Genomic DNA, 18,663 nt, shown 5'->3' on the forward strand with positions numbered 1-18,663 from the left:
ATATATTTTTAACAGCGCTTCTAAGCTAAATTAAATGCTTCTAAAATATGGTACTTACGGAAAACAAATGTCTGTTCTAGCAATTTTGTTTTTCAGGGTACACTATTTTTTTAAAAATCAGATACCATCTTTATCCTGTCAGGCAGTAAATTATGCACTTGCACTTTCATAAACTCTCCCCTTGGGAACTTAGTCAATGAAATGGAAATGTCTTTTTCACACCCTCAAACTCCAGAGAAATATAGTGAAATAGCCAACTTGGTTATAAACTGAATGTCTAGAGGGAATCCACATAAAACGCGGATTAATGCAGTCTTGATGCATGTATTGTTTAGCATATGTACCATTCACTCAAATGGCGCATTGAATTGTGACTCATATCTTTAATCTTTTCTTCTTTTTTTTTAATTGGGACAGTAATTGCGTGCTCCGTAATGCGGTGGGACCCACAGGTAGGAAGGAGCCCGCTAACAGTGGGTTGTTCACCGGCCCCGGCCGTGGGGTGGGGAAGGGCAGCAGGAGGGGTTGTGGTGGCATGTCCTGCCTTTGGGGTACCCCGTCATGGGGACACGCGTCTGTTCTCGTCACCCATCACCCAGCCGGGGTGAACGATGGCATTGTGGTCATGTCTTCATGCTGAGACCCCCGGCGGCCCGAGGAGCCACGCTTGTCTGGCGCCCTGCTTAGCCTGGCAAGTCTGAAGCGTCCCTAAAAAGGGAGCAAAGGAGTGGCAGTGGGGCTATATATACAGGCTGAGAGCTGGGCACGTTCAGCCTGGGGACGAGAAGGCTTACAGAACCTACAGGAAACAGAGAAACCAACCAAAAAAGAATCTGGAAATTTGGCAGAAGAAATTCAGTGCACAAGAACATGAGCATCTTTACACAAAACCACTTAAGGAGGCACTCCTTAAAGGTAATCCCTTCAGACAGAGAGAGACTGCCATTTCCCTGGAAGATATTAAAGCAGCTGTTGCTGGAACAGAGAATTTTTGAGCTATCCATCAAGGGATGGATGTTTGTAATGTTGTATCTATTTTTTTTTGTTTACAGTTTATTTTGATACCAAATTTCTAGCTACTGGAGGTAATTGAGACTGCAAACAAAATCTCTCTATCCACTGATCTGCCAAATCAAATTTTCTTCTCCTGTAAGTATAGTATTTCTCCTTAGCTTCAGAGAGGGAAAGAATTATGCAGAATGACTGACAAAGAAAAAGGATTAGTTTATATAATGACCATAGCAGCCATCTCGCCCTTGATCTTTCTGTAGTAGTTCATTCTCGAAGATGGGAGTGATTATTATTATAATTTAGAGCAGAGCTTGTTCTTTTTCCTTCTACTGCATCTGCTTAATATTCTCCAAGTTAACACGCATTTTAATAACAAGCAAGTACCCCCATTACAGCTGGGGTGCTGGACAACCCTGTCTGGGATACGGATGCGCCAAGCTTTCCATCATATTTGTGCTCCCCTCCCGGTATGGCTCTGTGCTGATCTGGTCCTTGGCAGAAATGAAAGTAGCCGGGGGGTTATCTCGTGTTCTTCTGGCTACCAGAGGCCTTGGAAGAGGGTATGTGGGCAGTAAATTAGCAGCCGTGTGTCTCCTGCACCCTTTTCAGGTTGTGAGGGTCTCCACCAGCGCTTGTAACCAGAGCATCTCTCTGCCCCGTGTCAGTCCTCCAGTGACCAGCCGCAGGGACACGAGGACATCACAGCAGGAACAAGCACCGAGCCGACGAGGAGCTGAGCTTTCCCCGCATTTTCTCACTAGGTAGCATTAGTAAATAGTTGGTTTCTAAAGGTCTTTGAAATAGCATCGAATTTTCCTTGTATCAGTCACGCTCCCTCCTGTCTCAGCCCTGTGCCGGGTACTAGCAGGTACTGCAGCAGCCAGACGTGGGGACACCGAGGCACCCGGCTCTTCCTCTCCACAAGGTCTGTCACACTGAGATTTTTTTTGGGGTCTTAAGTCTTGCTGACAAGTTGTACTAAATGCAGGCATTCTGAGATTAACTGTTTTGTATGCTGCTGCTTCTGAAGTTGTTTTAAGTTTTGTAATCACGGCTATATGGTGAGCCGATTCACCCCTAAAACCAACGTATTTACACCCAGTCATGCCAGCAGAGCGCTCCCTCAGCCCTGGAGCACGGGCAATGGAAGCAATAGTGTCATGGCACTTTGGGGGACTCTTATAGTGAGGGGATTTAGCTCCATACTAACTCCTTCATTTGAACATCAGTTAATTCAGCTTAGGCACTTATTGTCAAAAAGTTGCCTATATTCTTCTCCTAGGTATGCAAAAACAAGCACTGGTGAATGCAGATGAAAGGGAAATGTTGCCGGCTCCTTCTCTGGAGATCATATTTCTTACTTGTTGCATAACTGCTTATTTTAGCATCAATCAGCTGAGCCTTTGTTGTGTAGACAATCCTGTCCTTTTAGAGGATTTGTGCAGTATTATTTCTTCCAAAATGCTTTTTTTTGTTGTTTTCATTATTAGATTTATTTCTTCTCTTAGCAAAAACCAGCTGACAACACCCTGTCAGAGCTCTTCATAACTGTTACATACATGTCATGCTATGTAAACCGAGCATCGAATGTCTGATATACGTGACCTTTCTGTGGAACCATCCATCAGGTGTTATCTCTGTGTATATTTTATCTGAGTGGTACATATATGTGTTGGTATACACATTTTGTATAAATGTGCATAGATGGTAGCCAAAAATCTGTGAAGCGTGTGATCAAGTACTCAACACCCAGAAATGTCAGAATTCTCCTTGCCAGTGCAACTTAATCGAAGGCCTTTTGCCGAAGCAGAGCAAGATCTTAATTACAGGCTCAGGTGCTGGATTTCTCCCTTACCACCGGGTCGTGCAGCGCACGAGATGGTCAGCGAGGGGCTCAGCAGCACTGGCGCGCTCCCATTGTTCCCCAGCTGATCCTAGGCCTTAGCTCAGCACATTGCTCACATATCTCACCACTGCTGGATTTCACAGCAACAGAAAACGCAGTTCCGACGTTTCGGTGTGCAGCTCTCAAACCAGAAAGAGGTGCTCGTCTTTGGGGTGGCAGAAGTGCACTGGGGCTGTGCACAACCGGTCTGTGCCAGGGACCCGAGCTGCGTGTCGGGAATTGGACGTGCTGTGACCTCCGGTGGTGGCTTTGTCCAGAAATCCCCAAGCAATGGCCTGGGGGGCTGTAGGTCTGCGGTGCTGTACAGGACCTAAGCAGAGAAGCTGGCAGGTTCCCCTGAAGGCAGAATTATTAATTTTCCCATGTTTTTTTCTATGATGAATTTGGGCAGGCTTATCTACAAGACCATAGAAGGCTGCCTTATGGCAAATTTTAAGACTATTTTCAGGGTTACATAAAAATAGTAATTAAAAAGTCCAGCAAGCCCAACTACATAGCACCATTTTTCTATGGTACTTTCCACTAGGCTGCATCAGCGTTCCAGCACCTTCATTAATCCTCCCCAACACCCATTATGAAGATGGGTCAGGATGACACACGGATAGATTAAGGCCAGTTTTGACTAATTTAGGGTACTCCATCTGAGAAGCATAATGTCAGCTTTCTCAGAGCATTTGCCGTGATGCAGCACTTCGTACCCGCATGCACAGCACCCGCCGTGCCCAGCGGTACCGAGCTGGATGTCCATAACTGGAGCCAACGCTTTCAGGCTGTGCACCCGCAGTACGGGCAGTGCAACCATCAGCGCCCAGAAGTTTGCGTAAGGACCTTGTTAGCTTTACAGAGAAAAAGGGGAGAATCCTGGTCTTTGGGACCGTTCTGTCCCAAAGCTTTTGGTTCTGCAGATAAGATGGGGGAGCTGGGGGAAACATTTCCTTTTTGACTTACCTACAGAGCAGGTCCTACGCACGCGGGTGTTGCGTGGAAAGCAGATTGTGATCATATAATTAAGAACTGTAATAGAATTACATGGCAAAAAAAAAAAAAGAGCTCTGTAAATTAGTACAGAATGCCTCAGTTTGGATGTTTCCAGAGTTCAGGCCACGTAACATGTTGACCTTCAGCGCAGCGGGGCCGGTGCCCCTCAAGGTGCCTGGGGCTGGCGGGAGGCCGTGCCATGAGGCCCCCGCTCTCGTGCTACCAGGAGAGGCTTTTTTTTTTTACCAGTGGCTGATGTTTCCCATTCTTCCTTGGGGCTTCCCAGCGAAGAGGCTCCCCAGAGAAGATGACATCTTATTTCCAAAGCAGACATAAAGGGAGTGCTGTTCTTAGCTACGGGAATCCGGGCAATCTCCCTTGCTCCCCCAAATCTCCTCCTTCCTGCGCCGTGCGGGAACTGACGTTGTTTTGCCATGTGTTGTGAGCTGCTCTGCTTGAAAGACCAGGAAGGTGATGAATTTGGGCGGGCTTATCTACAAGACCCTAGAAGGCTGCCTCACGGCAAATTTCAAGACTATTTCCAGGGGCACATAAAAATAACAATTAAAAAGGCCAGCAAGCCCAACTACAACCAAAGCAATGCTCTTCTCCTCTTGTCTTCATCCTTGGAGGAGCCAAAGGACTTTAATTTTTCAGAAAATGTCCAGCACATGATGAGATAGCAAGCTGCAGCCTAATTCATTAAAGTGTGGCAAGTGTCTGGAAAGGGGACGCCCACGGGGGAGCATCCCAGCGCCCTGGTTGTGCTGGTGGCCCTGGCTGGGAGTGGTCAGTAAGTTGGGGAACTCTTAAGAGGTGCCCTGCTTACGGGACCCAAGGGATGGTAGTGGGTTGTGACTGAGGGACCGTCTTTAAACTGAGTTTTCATCTCCCACAGCAGCGGTTTGAAACAGAGCGAGCCAACTTCTGCAACTTGACCGTCGGGGCCTCGTGGACTTTGGGAAGACGCGCATCGTACGGACCACTGCATCCCATTCATACTGCTTTTATTTAAGGAACCGTGCCTGCCTGGGCAGCCGCTGGGTTAATCCGGGGAAAATCCCTCACCGGTGGGCAGCCCTGAGCGGGCACCGGCCGTGGGGGCAGCACCCGGGGGGTCACCGCACCGGGGGGGGGGGAACCGCACCGGGGGGGGCACCGCACCGCTCCGCGGCAACTCGGCCAACTTTGGGCCGGCCGTGCCGTGCCGTGCCGTGCCGTGCCGTGCCGGCTCACGCGGGGGCTTGCAGCGGGGCCCAGCCGCTCCGCACCCCGCCCCGCACCCCGCGGAGCTCGGCCACGCGTGTCCGCGGCGCCGCGCGTGGGGCGCGCGGGTGCGCGGCGGGGGGGGGCGCGGCTCCTCTCCGCGCCGGGCCAGAACCGTCTTTTTGACGCAGGAGAAATGGCAAATTTTAAGTACGTCATTAATATGGCGCCAAAAGGCTTTTTTTTTTTTTTTTTTTTTTTTTTTTTTTAAGTATAAGCCGATTTTTTTTTAAGGTTGCAGCAGCGGCCCCGTGTACGCCTGTGCACAGCCGGGAGAGGGGGAGTGGAGCTTGGGGAAAGGGGGGGGGGGGGGGAAGAGGAGGTAAAAGAGTGCGGGGGGGGGGGGGGAAGGTTGCGGGGCCGGGCCGAGCCGAGCCGAGCCGTGCCGGCGGGACGCGTGCGGGGCTCCGGGCAGCGCCATGGGGCCCCCGCGGCCGGCGGGGGGGTGAGGAGCGGCGCGGCCCGGCCCGGGATGGGACCGGCGCTGCCCGCACCTGGAGCCGGAGCCGGGGGGAATTGAGGGGTGGGGGGGGTCGGGGGTGGGCAGGGGAAGGGGGGCTGGGGGGGGGGGGGCGCCGCCACCACCACCAGCACCAGCAGCACCACCACCGGCAGCAGCAGCCCCGCTGCTCCTCTCCGTGCCCGGCTCCCAAAGTCGCTTCCCCGCCCGCCGGAGCGCGGAGCTCCCGAGGAAGTGCGGGGCGAGAAAAAGAAACAGAAAGGGGCGGGCAGGGCCCGGCGGCGGGGCGGCCATCGCGGCGGCGGCGGCGGGGCCGGGGGTTGGGGGGGGGGGTGGGTGTGTGTGTGTGTGCGGGGAGGGGGGGGCCGCCCGCTCCCGAGGAGGGGCCCGGACGGCGCGGCCCCGCCGATGGCAGCGGCGTGAGGCGGCCGCGGGGCTCCCCCGGCCCGGGCTGCGGGAACGGCCCCGGGAACGGCCCCGGCCCCGGCCGCCGCCCCCGCCCCTCCCCGCCCGCAGCCCCGGAGCCCGGCGCGCCCGGCGGAGGAGGCGCCGCCGGCAAAGGTAAGGGGGGACTGCGGGGGGGGGGGGGGGGGGGGCGCGCTTCTTCTCCCCCCCCCTCCCCTTTTTATTTATTTATTTATTTTTTTAATTTTTATTTTTTTTTTATTATTTTCCCTCCCTCCCCTCTCCCCCTCCTTCCCCCCCCCTCCCCCGGGGGCGCGTTGCGCACGCCGGTCCCTGCCCGGTACGGGGGGGGGGGTGTGTGGGTGTGGGTGTGGGGGGGGGGAGCGGGACGGAGGGGGGGGTTGGGGGGGGGGGGGGCCGCGCACACAACTTTTGCAGCCGCTCGCCCCGCTCCGCTCCCCGAATTAATGACTGCGGCACTGCCTGCCCCGCGCCGTGCCCGCGCACCGCGGCTCCGGGAGGGCGCTGCGCGGCCCCGACCAGGCACCCCCCCCCTGCCCCCCCCCCCCCCCCCCCCAACATCCCGGGTCCCCCCCCCCCCCCCCGCCCCTTTCATCCCCGGGGGGGCGCCGGGGGCGGGCGCGGCGGCGGCGGGGGCCGTGCCCGGTGGGGCCGGGGCCCGGGGGCGTGGCGGGGCCGGCTCCATCCCGCCCGGGGCCCGGGGCCGCCCCGCTGCAGCCCCGGAGCCTTCCCCACCTGCCTCCGGCCCGCCGAGCCGTGCTGTGCCGTGCCGAGCCGTGCCGTGCTGTGCTGTGCCGTGCTGAACCGTGCCGAGCCGTGCCGTGCCATGCCGAGCCGTGCCATGCTGTGCTTTACCGTGCCGAGCCGTGCCCCCATCCCCGCTCGCTGCGACGTGGAAGTTGGGCAGCGATGCCAAGGCGGGGGAGCCGCCGGGGTGCCCGGCTCGGGGGCAGCGGGTGCGCGTACCGGGGGCAGCCGGCATCCCCGAGCATCCCCGAGCATCCCCGAGCATCCCGAGGAGGGCAGGAGGCATTTCGACATCCCCCCCCAGCTTCGCCCGGCGCTGTTTCCCTCCTCTGGTTCTGTGCCCGGCCCCTCCTGCCGCTGGGACGGTTTCGGAAGAGGGGATTCTGCCCCGGAAAAATCCGTGATCTCAGCCTTCCTCCCAGGGGTGAAGCCGGGCTCTTAGGAATGGGGTTTGACCTTTAAGCGTTTATTGGCTACCGAGGTTAAAATAAGCTTGAGATAGGAGTAAAAATAGCTCGCCGAAAGGTTAAATCAAAGGTTAAATTTGTTTTTCCTAGGAAAATTGAGGCTGATCGCTAAAAACGAAGGCTCGCAGCAAAGAATTGGAAGGGGACGTGCTAGATTTCTAGGCGGGGAGATGAAATTCAGTTGGAGTATCGGTGGCTGCTGGTAGTGGTTGACACCAAGTCCCGAAAGTCGGTGGACAGGTGATCCTCGAACTGAGGCGTTTTACTAAGGACAGGTCTTTGGCTTCCTCCGGGTGTCTCCTGCGAAGCTGCGAGTGGCCGTGGCTCCTGTTGATGCTGCTCCGGGCTGTGGGTGCCCCGAGACCAGCAGGAGGGGGCTCCGGCTGCGCGCCGTGCCCCACGCGGTCCTGCACGAAGGCAGGGGTGGCCCTGGGTGCCCGCGGTAACCTTCCCGGTTACCTGCGATACGTCCGGGCTTGCTGCAGAAAGGATGGGTAATTAGAGGGTAACAAGGCAGAAAAGGAAAGTTATAAATGCGAGCAATAAAGAAAAGAAGAAAGAAAAAAAAAATAATCCCCTGCTAGATTTGGAAAAAGGCAAAGCACAGGAAGTAAACGAGGGCTTGTTTTGTTTTAAATTTAAATGAGGTTAAATTGTGCCCCCAGGAGCCAAGACAGCCAACGGAGCTGGCAGCTGGGGAGGAGCGGCCCCGCTCCACCTGGGCTGCGTGGGGCGGCGGGCACAGGGGCATTGCTTACGGGGGCAGCTGTGGGGGGCGACCCCCAGGGGCACCCCAGTTGCCTCCCACCCCGCCGGGCTGCCCCGACGCGAACGCTGCCGTGAGCGCCCGTCTTCTGCCCGCCGGGGTCGTGGCTTTGCGCATCTGCGCTCCCCGGGCGGTTACCCAGGGAGGTTAAGGAAAGAGCAGCGCCGCTTTCCCCCGAGACACGGGGGCTATGCGCCAAAATGTGCTGGCGGGCTGCTGGCACAGCCGGTGCGCATCCTTCAGCTGAAAAGTTGCTGCTGCCGCTCTCGTGAGAGCGGGGCCGCTCCTCCGGCGGGGGGCTGCCGCTGCTCGCCCCGAGCCCCCCGCAGCCGCCCTCGGCTCCAGGACCCGCTGCTGGGACCAGGCTGCGAGGACAGCCCTGCTGCGGCGTGCCGCTGGGACCTTCCTGCTCTCCTCCCTTCTTGCACTTTCTAATAACTCGCTGCCTTTCCTAGACAGAGCCAGTAAATGGTTAACGCGGAGGGGAAGCGTCACCGAGCGGCCCCAGCACCCCATGTCACCCACCCGGCGCCCGCGCCCTGCGCTGGGACGCACTGGGACGCACTGGGACGCGGCGGTCCGGGGCTGGACGGAGGGCGCGCGTGCCGCTGGGGGCACTATTTTCTGTTTGTGTTCCTATTTCTGTGCTGGAAGAACAAACAGGGAAGTGGTTTTCTGCAGTCTCATTGCAGCTCGCAAACAGCGCGCAGAATTCAGCCGGCGTTGCTCAACTGTCACCGAGCGAGAGGTCGCGGGGCAGGGGGGACGGAGCGCGGCGCGTCCCTCAGCACGCGGATGGGCTGCTGACCAAACGCTCCTTTTACCGCAGCTTGCGCAGATTTCTGTGTCGTGGTCCCCGTGGGAGCAGCGGTTACGGGCGTGTGTGGGTTTCCCTTGCTCGTTTCCCCGGTTCAGAGCCAGTCCCCTCCGCTGACCCAGAGGGCCGCTGCCGCGCGCGGTGCCACCAGCAGCTCCAAGCCCACGTGGGCTGGCCGTACCGGAGGGTTGGCAGGGAGCTGGGAAACACCAGCGGATTCCCCTGAGCATGAGGACAGTGGAAAGGGGTTGCAGAAGCCCGCCCAAGCCATTCGGGATGCACACTGGTACTGGTACCAGCACAGGGCTGCCCCGTGCAGCGATGGCCGGGATTGGGGTTTTTGGGCAGGTGCTTCTCCAGGTCTGCCTTCGCTTCTCCCTGTGAGAATATGCTGGGCAAAACTGCGTCTCCGAAAGCTCGCCGCATCCCTGGCTGTGCCTGGAGCAAAGGGGAAGGGGATGCGAGAAGTTTGGGCATCCTCTGGGGAAGTTGGAGGCCGCAGCTCAAGGTGAAGCTGGCCCTGCCCGAGCCCTCGGGCTGTGCTGCCCGATCCTGCCGCCCATCCGGAGGCCAATCTGCGCAAGGCCCCGGTGATTGAGGCTGATGGAGGGGCCATCGTGTTCCTGGGTTTAGCATTTATCTGCCTTTTTCAGCTTGAACAAAGGCGGTGCTGAACATGTGTCAGTTTGCAATCAATTCCGTTTTCGGGTTTCCAGGCATTAGGCGGGCTACGCAGCCGGAGTTGCAGACACTTCAGGGGGATGTTCATTTGTTTATAAAAGCAACCCACATCTGTTTCTATTTGAATTTTTTAAGCGAGCGTACATAGAAACCTTTCTCTTGGTTTCTGGCTCTGTAAAAGCTGGATTTTGGGCCAAGTTTGACCTAACCGCGACCTTTTCGAAGTATTACAAATTTTTTTGGAATTTGTTTATGGCTTTAATAATGATGCCATGTGGGGAATGGGTCAGTTAAAGGTGAAATGATAGCCTCTAACGTAAACGGAGGATGCGTTTTGGCCCAGAGAGTACGTTTGGTGGAGACTTTGAATGGCCGAGGGGGATGCGAGGGCAGGGCGGGCACCCAGCCGCCCCCCACTGCATAGCCCCGAGCTCCAGCTGGGGAAATTGCCCAATTCCCCTTCTTCTACAGTAAATTCCTCCGTTAAGTACCGTGCAGTTTACTACTGTTTGGCGGGCTCGAGAAGACGAGTCCTTCAGGAAACAGCATCTCCTTAGCGCTGCCTGGGAGTTAACCATTTTCTGGCGAGGTCTGATGGAGCCCCGTGGTTTGGGGCACAAATTCGCTTTCCTGCTGTGCCCCCGTGTCCCTGCTGTGCCCCCGTGTCCCTGCTGTGCCACCGTGTGCCAGCCCCCGCCCAGGCTGTGGCTGCGTTTCGGTGCTGCCGTGCTCCGAGATGCCCGTACTTTGCTCAAGCCAGGATTTCAGTCGGAGTAATTGAAATTCCGTTTCAAGAGGGTGCTGTCTTGGAGGCTCTCAAGCAGGGGCAAAATAATTTACTGGAGAGGAGCCGCTGTTTGCTTGCAATGTGAGCGACTTCTGCATGTGAATACAAACTCTCTACCATTCCTGCAACGTTGTACAAGTGTGCTGGGTAGGTAGGAGTAGGACAGGAGCAGGACACGGGGACCAAGTTCAATTAAAGGGGTGATTAGTGGGTGAATCTTCCCGGATACCAGGCAGCCCAAAGTGACCCCAGCAGCCCGCCACCCTGCTGGGAATTGACCATGCCCCTTTTTCTTCCCGGGGAAGGACAGTGATGCCAACGGCACTGTTACTATAAAGCCAAAGGTGGAAAACCCTGGGAATGGCACTGGGTATCAGCAGCATGCCTTTGCTTTGGCTCGGGTGTTCCTTTTCCCCGCTGGCTTGGGTGTGTGTGATCTCAGTGAGCAGCACCTTCAGCCGATGAGCGCACGGCTCCATCACCGCCCCAGCTCAAAGCAGTGGGAAGCAGTCTGAAGCGCTCAGGTAGAATTTCCTCTAAAAGTAAGTGAACTGCAGTTAAAATCTGCCTTCAATGTAATTTCCCCCAAGCAAAAATCTACCAGCTACTTGGAAGGAGGCTGGTTTAATAACATCTGTTTCCCCTGGAATCGCTGGAGGAAAGTATTGGTATTGCCATAGTCTCAAGGAACATTTTTAATCCTGTTTTGACAGGGCAATGCCTTACAACAACACCGATAGTTAAAATGTTTATGATACTTTGTAGTATTATCCCTTCTATTGGTGTGATAAAACATCGCACGTATATTGTCAAATGCAGGCACTGGGAGAGTTTTATGTGCTTAACTACCTGGGAGCTCTAAGGCAGCGGGACTTCTCCACTTGTTCGGGGGAATGGCGTGCTCCAGCTGCCCTGCTGCTAATTCCTGCTGCCGCCGATCCCCATTTGTTGTCGTTCCTTCTTAATATTTGGGAAGAAGCAGTGTATGTGCCTCAGATGCTTGCAGAACATCTCCGAAAGTACCGGGATGATTTCCGTGAGGTTAGCGCTGTGCTCTGCAGGTGGATTTGAGCTTCCAGCCTGTTGCTGAGCGGCTTGGTCCGTGCATAGTGCTTCCACCCGCAGCGCTCACAGCCCTGCTTGGGAGCTGGGACCGCACTGATCCCCACCTGTTAAACCCTAGTAAAGGTCTTCAAAAGTTTTAAACCCCTTTTTTCTTTATTTATTTTTCCCTCTTTTTTTCAAGCACCTGCTAGTACAGGTGCCTGCCTTTCGGTTCAGGCACTTCTGTCCTGTTCAAAGCCACAAAGCAAACCGGCGGCCGAGCTTCAAGCAGGTCCCTTCTCCTCCTCCTCCTCCTCGCCGTGGCAGTGCCGGATGCCGTGGCTTTGTCTCCAGGACAGCAAAGTTGTGGCCGGAGCTGGGGCTTGCCCCGCAGTGCTGGAGGAGGTCCGGGCTGTGGGAAGCGTGCTTCGGGCTGCGCTAGCGTGCTGGCTGCGCAGCGGATGCACCAGCCGTCTGAAAAGCCGATACCGCCCGAGTGGGAAGATGACTCAGAGGGTAAAACCCCGGCCTCATTGCGCACAGGGGTCCTCTAGAATTCAGTGATGCTTGGACTTTCCCCTGCAGACATACTAAGAGTGCACAGAGTTTCCATTCTTGCGTCTGTGCGCTTCTCGAACGCGCAGCCCAGACCTGCTGGCGGGACGGCGCCAGGCCCCTTCTGCCGCCTGGAAGCAGGGAGGGCCGGTACAGAAACGCTCACGCCCTTGATGTTTAACAATAAAAGCCCTCTGAGGGTTGCTTGCTTCCTTCCCTAAGCCCCCGGGTGCTCTGTCGCGAGGGTAGGCGTCGGGACGGCACGGTGTGCGGGCGTTGGGAGCGACGGTGAGCGGGTACCGGGTGAGGGTCCTGGCCACGAAGTGTAACGTGCCATTTCTTTCTGTTGCAGATGGAAGAAAAACGACGAAAGTACTCGATCAGCAGTGATAACTCCGACACCACTGACAGTAAGACCTTTAATTCAAGGCTTTGAACGAGATAACTAAGTGATTCACCTCCAGCAGGGAAAGCGTCGGAATAATTACTTGGCGAGGAGTTGAGGAAACTGCATTTGCTGGGAAGTCGCCGCGCAATGAATTGTGCGCGGGGTTGGGTTTGTCAGAAATGCAGCCCTGATGTACGACAAGCTGATACCAATTGAAATGTCTGGCTGTGGGCTCCTCCGAGCCGATGGAAGTGTCTCCCTCGTGCGAGGAGTTTGGGTGAGGGAGAGCTGCAAACGCTGCTGAGCGCAGATCTGCAAACGGAGCAAAAGCCGCCTCTAGACAAGTTGTCCTTGCACATGTGCTGCATCCCGGGCCCAGTCAGCTCCTGGCTGAGCTGTACTGGGGGAAAGGGAAGTTTTTGCTGGGGTCAGGGTGAAAGCAGAGCCTTCTTCCCTGGTGAGCTGAGGAGTGATGTGGGAAAAGGGATAGGGCTCAAGCCAGCAGAGCTTGCAAGCCCACGCTTGCTTTTAAACATATACCTCACTTCATCCTCATTCAGGGAGTGCAGAAGCATGTGCTCAACAATAAACATGTGCAAATGTGCTGAATTTTGGCTATAAATAGAGCGCTTTCCTCTCCCACTTATTTCAGGGTTTCACCCACTGCAGAAATACCGCAGTGCCTCGGCTGTGCAGCACCCTCGAGACACGAGTATAATCCCTTGTCTAGTCGCTGTAGTTCCCCACTCGTTGTTCTTGGTTTCTTGCGAATGTCACAGTAATTTCATCCGGGCCGCGCTAGGAATTTGCTCTCCACACTTTACAGGATCTGGCTGCAGGAGCATCCGCGAGCGAAAGGGACTGTGCTAAAGACACCCAACTCCCGGGCCTGCTCCTAACAGGATGATGGGGAGGTTACAGAGGGTTACGGAAAGGCTGATCTCGCTGGGTTTGGCCGTGCTTCCCACAGCTTTAGCCAAAACCACGGTCTGAGTGAGCCCAGCTTGTGCTGCCAGCGCCAGCCGGGGCCGTGGGACGGGAGCTGCTGCCGCCGACCCGGTGGCAGGGCCGGGATGGGAAGCGCGTCAGGCTCCGGGTGCACGCCAGCAGCAGCCCTCACCTCCTGTGACACGAAACATCTTTAGCTCGGGGGGCTCCCTTTGGAAGCCACGCTCCAAACTTGCCGTCCCCTAATCCCCAGGCGCCCAGCGGCTTACCAAACGGAGCTGCCTTAGCTTCTGCGCCGTGTGGGGTTAAGGCATCTTTCGGCGTGGTGTTAAGCAGCGTGGCCTTACCTCCGCTGGACTTGGATATTCGTGCTGCGGGTGATGGCTAAGCTGTTGACGAATGCTCTCCTGCAGGATAGTTGTCAACAAAATGACGACCTTCTTCTCTGTGCCTCTGCCAGGAAAGGGTGGCGGTGACTTGTTATCTAAGCCTGCGTAGCTGTAGCCACGTCGTAGCTTGAAAAGAGGGGGCAAAGTGGAGATTAGTGCCTCGATCTGTCAGCGTAAACTCAGGGTCTGCCTCCGCAGTGCTTGGAGCAACTCGCCGAGTAAAGCAGCTTTTCTTGGCGGTTACAGCTTAGGGCTTTCTGCTCTGTACTTCGCCTACCCAGTCCTCTGGCATACTGGCATAAAAAAGCCTGCGTTTTTGTGGAGCCCACTTCAGTGGCATCTAGCCTGACCCCGCGGCCAGAAACCAGGTGTCCTTCGGGAACAGTTGATGCCATGAGATCAGGTCTTGGTTTTATCATACATATACAAGAAAGCATGTGTCTGGGGCAGACACAAAATCTTTCAGTAGTTGGTTTATTATTTAGTATTACCAAATACAGATAGCTTTTTCCTTTTTTGCTGGTAGTAGTAGTGATAGTAACACCTCTGAGTTGGAAATACAAATTAATAACACAGCGCTCCCGTCGCATTTCAGCTTCAGCAGCGTTTGCCTTGTGGAGGTGGCAGCGGTGGTGGTAACACTGCTCGAGTCAGGATAATGAGAGTCCATTCATAATAATCCCAGAGTAAAGTAATCCCAAATCCCAAAGCAAATACTCTCTTACTACTGAAATGCGTACTGTTGTGTGGTTTCCATTAGGTGCAGAGGGGGCTGCTGAACTGCACACAGGCGTGGAAGTTATTAGTGCTGGCACTGACAGGGAAGTTTCACCCATGTGGTCACTGGTTTTTTACCGTGGAGCCTGAAGTCCTCGAGCAGTTCAGCTGCTTCATTTTGAGCATCCACGTTAGAAAATTTTACCCTTACTTCCTTCATTTCTGATTCCTGTAGATACCTGATTTCAGGAGGGTTAAGCCCGGGCTCATTCCCTCGGGGAAGCCATTCATTCTTGGGACCTTGCCTGATGTCTGCTCTTGACCACAGCTTTCTTAAATCTCAGGGGCCTCTGTTTCATCACCTGTAGCAGCAGAAAAATGATGTCAGTCTGTTTTGGTGAAGTACCCTGAGATGTGCACAAAAATAATGCCACGTCAAGGTGTTACCACCTCTTAGCATTGACCCAAAGCATTGGATGAGGCTGAAGTAGTGGCAGTGGCAAAGATGCGGACAAAAGTTGCTCTGTTTTTCAGGTAATGTCTCCTTTGCCTCCTTGCAGGTCACACCACGTCTGCGTCCAGATGCTCCAAACTTCCGAATACCAAATCCAACTGGTCCCGGCAGAAGGAGAAGAAGCCCTCTGAGGTACGCAGGGTTTTTGGCTGCTCAGAGCATCCCCTGAGAAGCCACAGACCGCGCTGCGGTGCTCGGGCTGGGCACTGGAGGGAGCAGTCGGAGGTACCTGGAGGACGCTCAGGTGGAGGGTGGGGGGTCCCTGTGCCCAACCCTTCGGGACTGTGGTCCCCAGGGGGATTCCTGCTGATGCAGGTGGGGAGAGGGGAGGTTTGGAGGGACTGGGAGGTCCTGCAGGGTCGGGGCGGCCATGTGCTGACCTTCCCAGCTTTGGGTGCCCACCTGGATCCCGTTCCAGCTGTGTCCTGCTTTCCCTCGCGTGACTCTTGGATACACCTCCAATAGACGTGGAAACTATACCAAGCACAAGCTGCTGTTGTAGCAACTGCATTGTTTAGTGGTGGTCATCGTCATTTCCAGAGCAGTGTGAGCAAAGCCAGAGTGACGTTGTTGGTACATTCCCTGTCATCTGGACCCGTGTCCAAACAGAGCTAAGTTTAGATGAAGGTGAAGCGGGCTTGTCTGGTACCTTCTTGCAGCCTCCCTTCATATAGGCTGCAGATCCCTTCTCGAGCCCCCACGCTGTGCATCTCCTGGGACTGTGGCCCGGTGAGCACAAACCTCTATAACATCCTCAGTTTGCATCAAGCTGAGCAGAGATTTTGAGGTTTTCCTGTGGTCACCGCCTGAGTTATAGCTGCACTTAGTTCTTATCGCTGTGGCAGATTTACATTGATGTATCTCGTGTGTTGTTGGCAGTGGACAGAGACTTTAAAAAGTCCAGGTTGCTTGTGCCTTGGGTAAGGAGAAGGGCTGAGGAGCTGTTATTACCAGCTGAGGTAATTGGAAACACTCCAGATAACAAAGAGCCGGAGATACAGATGTCACTGCCTGCTGACAGGCTGTTGGACAGTCGCACGTTAGGGCTAGGAATGTAAATCTTTAGTTATAGATGTGCCTCTTGAAGTGAGTGGTGGGTGTATGCTGTGAGCTGAGCCCCCAGTCACACAGAGAAGCGTTTAGGGTACGTCGTCTTCCTGCGTCACCGTTGCCACCTCCGTGACATAAGGTCCTGTCCCTGTGCCTGACGTTTGTAACGACGCCAGGAGAGCCCGGTATTGCCCTCAGGACCACCATGGTCATGCCTGGTGCTAGGCCTGCGCTGAAGTGCCACGATGCGATGTGGCATCACCGATGGTGCCACGCGTGCTGCCATGCTGCCCGGTGAGATCCTCCTCCAAAACACGGGTGTCAGGAGCGCCCTTTCTGCGCCTTTCTACACTCGCACTGCTCCCTTCAGTACGAATTGTGCCTACCAGCCGGCTAGGAGTTCACCCGGCTGCTGCTGCAGTTACTGGATACAAGTCTGAAATGCTTCTGGGCCTGGCGGAGGGCATTCAGGCCCAGTTTTTGCCGCTCTGCAGTTTGGCCCAGGGCGACGTCAGGTCGGGGCCCGTGCCAGGCCCGGCTCACCCCCCTGCTCCGGGGCCTGCGCTGCCCGGCGCACACGTCTCGGTGAACCTCAGCCGCGGAGCCAAGCTCAGCCTGGCACCTGCAGGAGGCCACCCGGCGGTGGGACAGAGCAAGCCACGGTGGCACGTCGGAACCAAAACCACAGGGGACCTCGGGGAGGCGATGTGCGGTTCCTCAGGCTGGACTTTGGCCAGGAGGCTCAAGCTGACAAGCCGTCTTCTACAAAAGCGCGGTGGGAAGCCAAGCAGATGTGAGCCACACAGATCTCAGCTCCAGTCCCGTGTCCTGTGTCTTCCCTGTGGCCACGGGGCCTGGCGCTGGTTGGGTTCAGCTTCAGATGAGACCCAGAGGCCAGGCCGGAGAGCCGAGGGTCTGGCACAGCATTGCCTGTCCTGCATGACAGGGCTGGGGCACGTCGCAGTGTGCAGCATCGAGGTCGCTACAGTGAGCGTGGGTTTGTGGATTTCCTCTGGGACAGCATCTCCCAAACCCTTCCACATCTGCCCCAAGTCCTGCCGTGACCCATGGGCCCACAGCCATGGGTCCACAGCCATGCCTGGGCTCCTTCTGTGGGGAAACACGTCTGGATGCAGCAGCTTGGCACATAATGGAGGATTTCAGCATGGAGCAGGGTGGCCGTCGTGTATGGCAAGTATGGAGAAGTGCAAAACAGAAAGCACACCGCTGTCAAACCTGCTTCACATGAAACACTTCATTGTCACACTGAGGATGGAAACCGCAAGAGGGTAACGTGGAAAGCAAAATGAACTCACTATCAGGCGTCAGAACCTGCCAGGCAGTCTGCCCAGGACATTTTGGGGATGGCGCGGCCTTTTCAAGCAGTAACTCAGACTCGGGTACACCTGGTTGGTAGCTTTGTAACGACTGATGGCACTTCTGCACGCCGCCAGCTCCCCAGGTGCAGGCGGTCCAGGGGGCAGCGATGCCGTGGGACGGGCTGGGGAGGGAGCGGGGTCGTCTCCAGCCTCTCGTGTCCCTCACAAAGTCGTGTCCCCGGTCCCTGCGAGTGGGCTGGAGCCGAGCTGCCGTCTGCATTCCCCTGCCAACATGCGCAGGAGATAAAAAATCAAAAGCATTAGTGTTACATAGTTATTAGCCGGGTCAGGGGGTGATGTTTATTATGAAAGACTCTGCGAGAAGGGATTAACTATACACATTAAAAACCACCCGATACGAGGCATCTGGAAAAAACAAGCTTCTTAACATGGAAAAGTACTGAGCTGTTTGTAAACATCCGCGCTGGGGGCCGGTGCCAGGGAGGGTGATTATATTTATCTGTGCGTGTCACAGGGCTCTGCCTGGGCTCTGACGTGGCCCAGACACCGGGCTCTGCGAAGCCGTGCCGAGGTGACAGCCCTGGGCCCCAGGGGCTGCCGAGAGGAGGTCTTGGGTCAGGGGGTCCACGGGATGGGGACGGACGCGGGCAGCTCCTGGCACCTGCAGTGCCTGGTTGTATTAACCTCGTTCGGGCTCATTTGTCCCCAGACCTGGCCTGGAAATGAGCAGGGGTCCCCGCACCCTCCATGGTGCTGCCGTCCCGAGCAGCCCTACTAGGGGATGGATCCTGCTGGTGCAGCATGATGTGTGCTCAGCTCCTCCCTGTCCTTGCTGTTGAGTCTGCAGCACGGAACGAGACGTGCCTGACAGAGGGATGTTTGCTTCTTTTATCGGCGCGTTAGTGCGATCCTGCCCCCGGCTGTAGGGCTGCTGGGGATGTGAGCACAAGCCTGGCTGGGCTGGATGGCAGTCATGGAGCCCTCCATCCTGCTGCTGACAGGGAGCAGTTGTCAGTGTCTGAGGAGGGAACGCAGGAACAAGGCAAGTGTGTGACGATGCTCGCTGGTTACATCCTCCAGCTCCCAGCCATCAGCGGCCTGGGGACTCCTTTGGATGCTACATCTGAGACAGGGCGTTAGCCAGGAGGTTAGTCATGAGCTTCTGAACTGCTTGGGATCCAAAACGCTGCCCTGCATCGGGCTGCACGGCCGGAATATTTTGCGGGGGAAGAAGTACCTGCGTCGTGGTGTACCCCTCCTGCCTCACAGCCCCTCGGCTGTCCCTGTTGAGGCTGAGCCCCAGCCCTGGCCTGGCCCTCCCTGCAGGTGCTGGGCTCCTCACCTCCGCTTCTGTCCGGTCCTTTTCGAGGTTACGGGACCGCAGCTGCACGCCCTGTTCAAGATGA

General features: G+C 56.1%; 1 protein-coding gene across 3 annotated transcripts in view; it reads left to right on the forward strand.

Moving 5' to 3' along the window:
- Positions 1–5,967: 5,967 nt before the first annotated feature.
- Positions 5,968–18,663, forward strand: part of JADE2 (jade family PHD finger 2) — a 68,458-nt gene continuing 55,762 nt past the window's right edge. Inside the window, exons 1-3 of one of the 3 annotated variants that reach the window (XM_067005584.1) lie at positions 5,968–6,182; positions 12,264–12,321; positions 14,914–14,999. In XM_067005584.1, the coding sequence (XP_066861685.1) occupies positions 12,264–12,321; positions 14,914–14,999 (144 nt within the window). In that variant the 5' untranslated portion in view covers positions 5,968–6,182. Of the gene's footprint in view, positions 6,183–11,386; positions 11,873–12,263; positions 12,322–14,913; positions 15,000–18,663 lie in introns of those variants that run through there. The other 2 variants (XM_013175850.3, XM_048057086.2) reach the window with 2 other exon arrangements.

This window comes from Anser cygnoides, chromosome 14 (assembly GCF_040182565.1).
Source record: "Anser cygnoides isolate HZ-2024a breed goose chromosome 14, Taihu_goose_T2T_genome, whole genome shotgun sequence".
Lineage (NCBI taxonomy): Eukaryota > Metazoa > Chordata > Aves > Anseriformes > Anatidae > Anser > Anser cygnoides.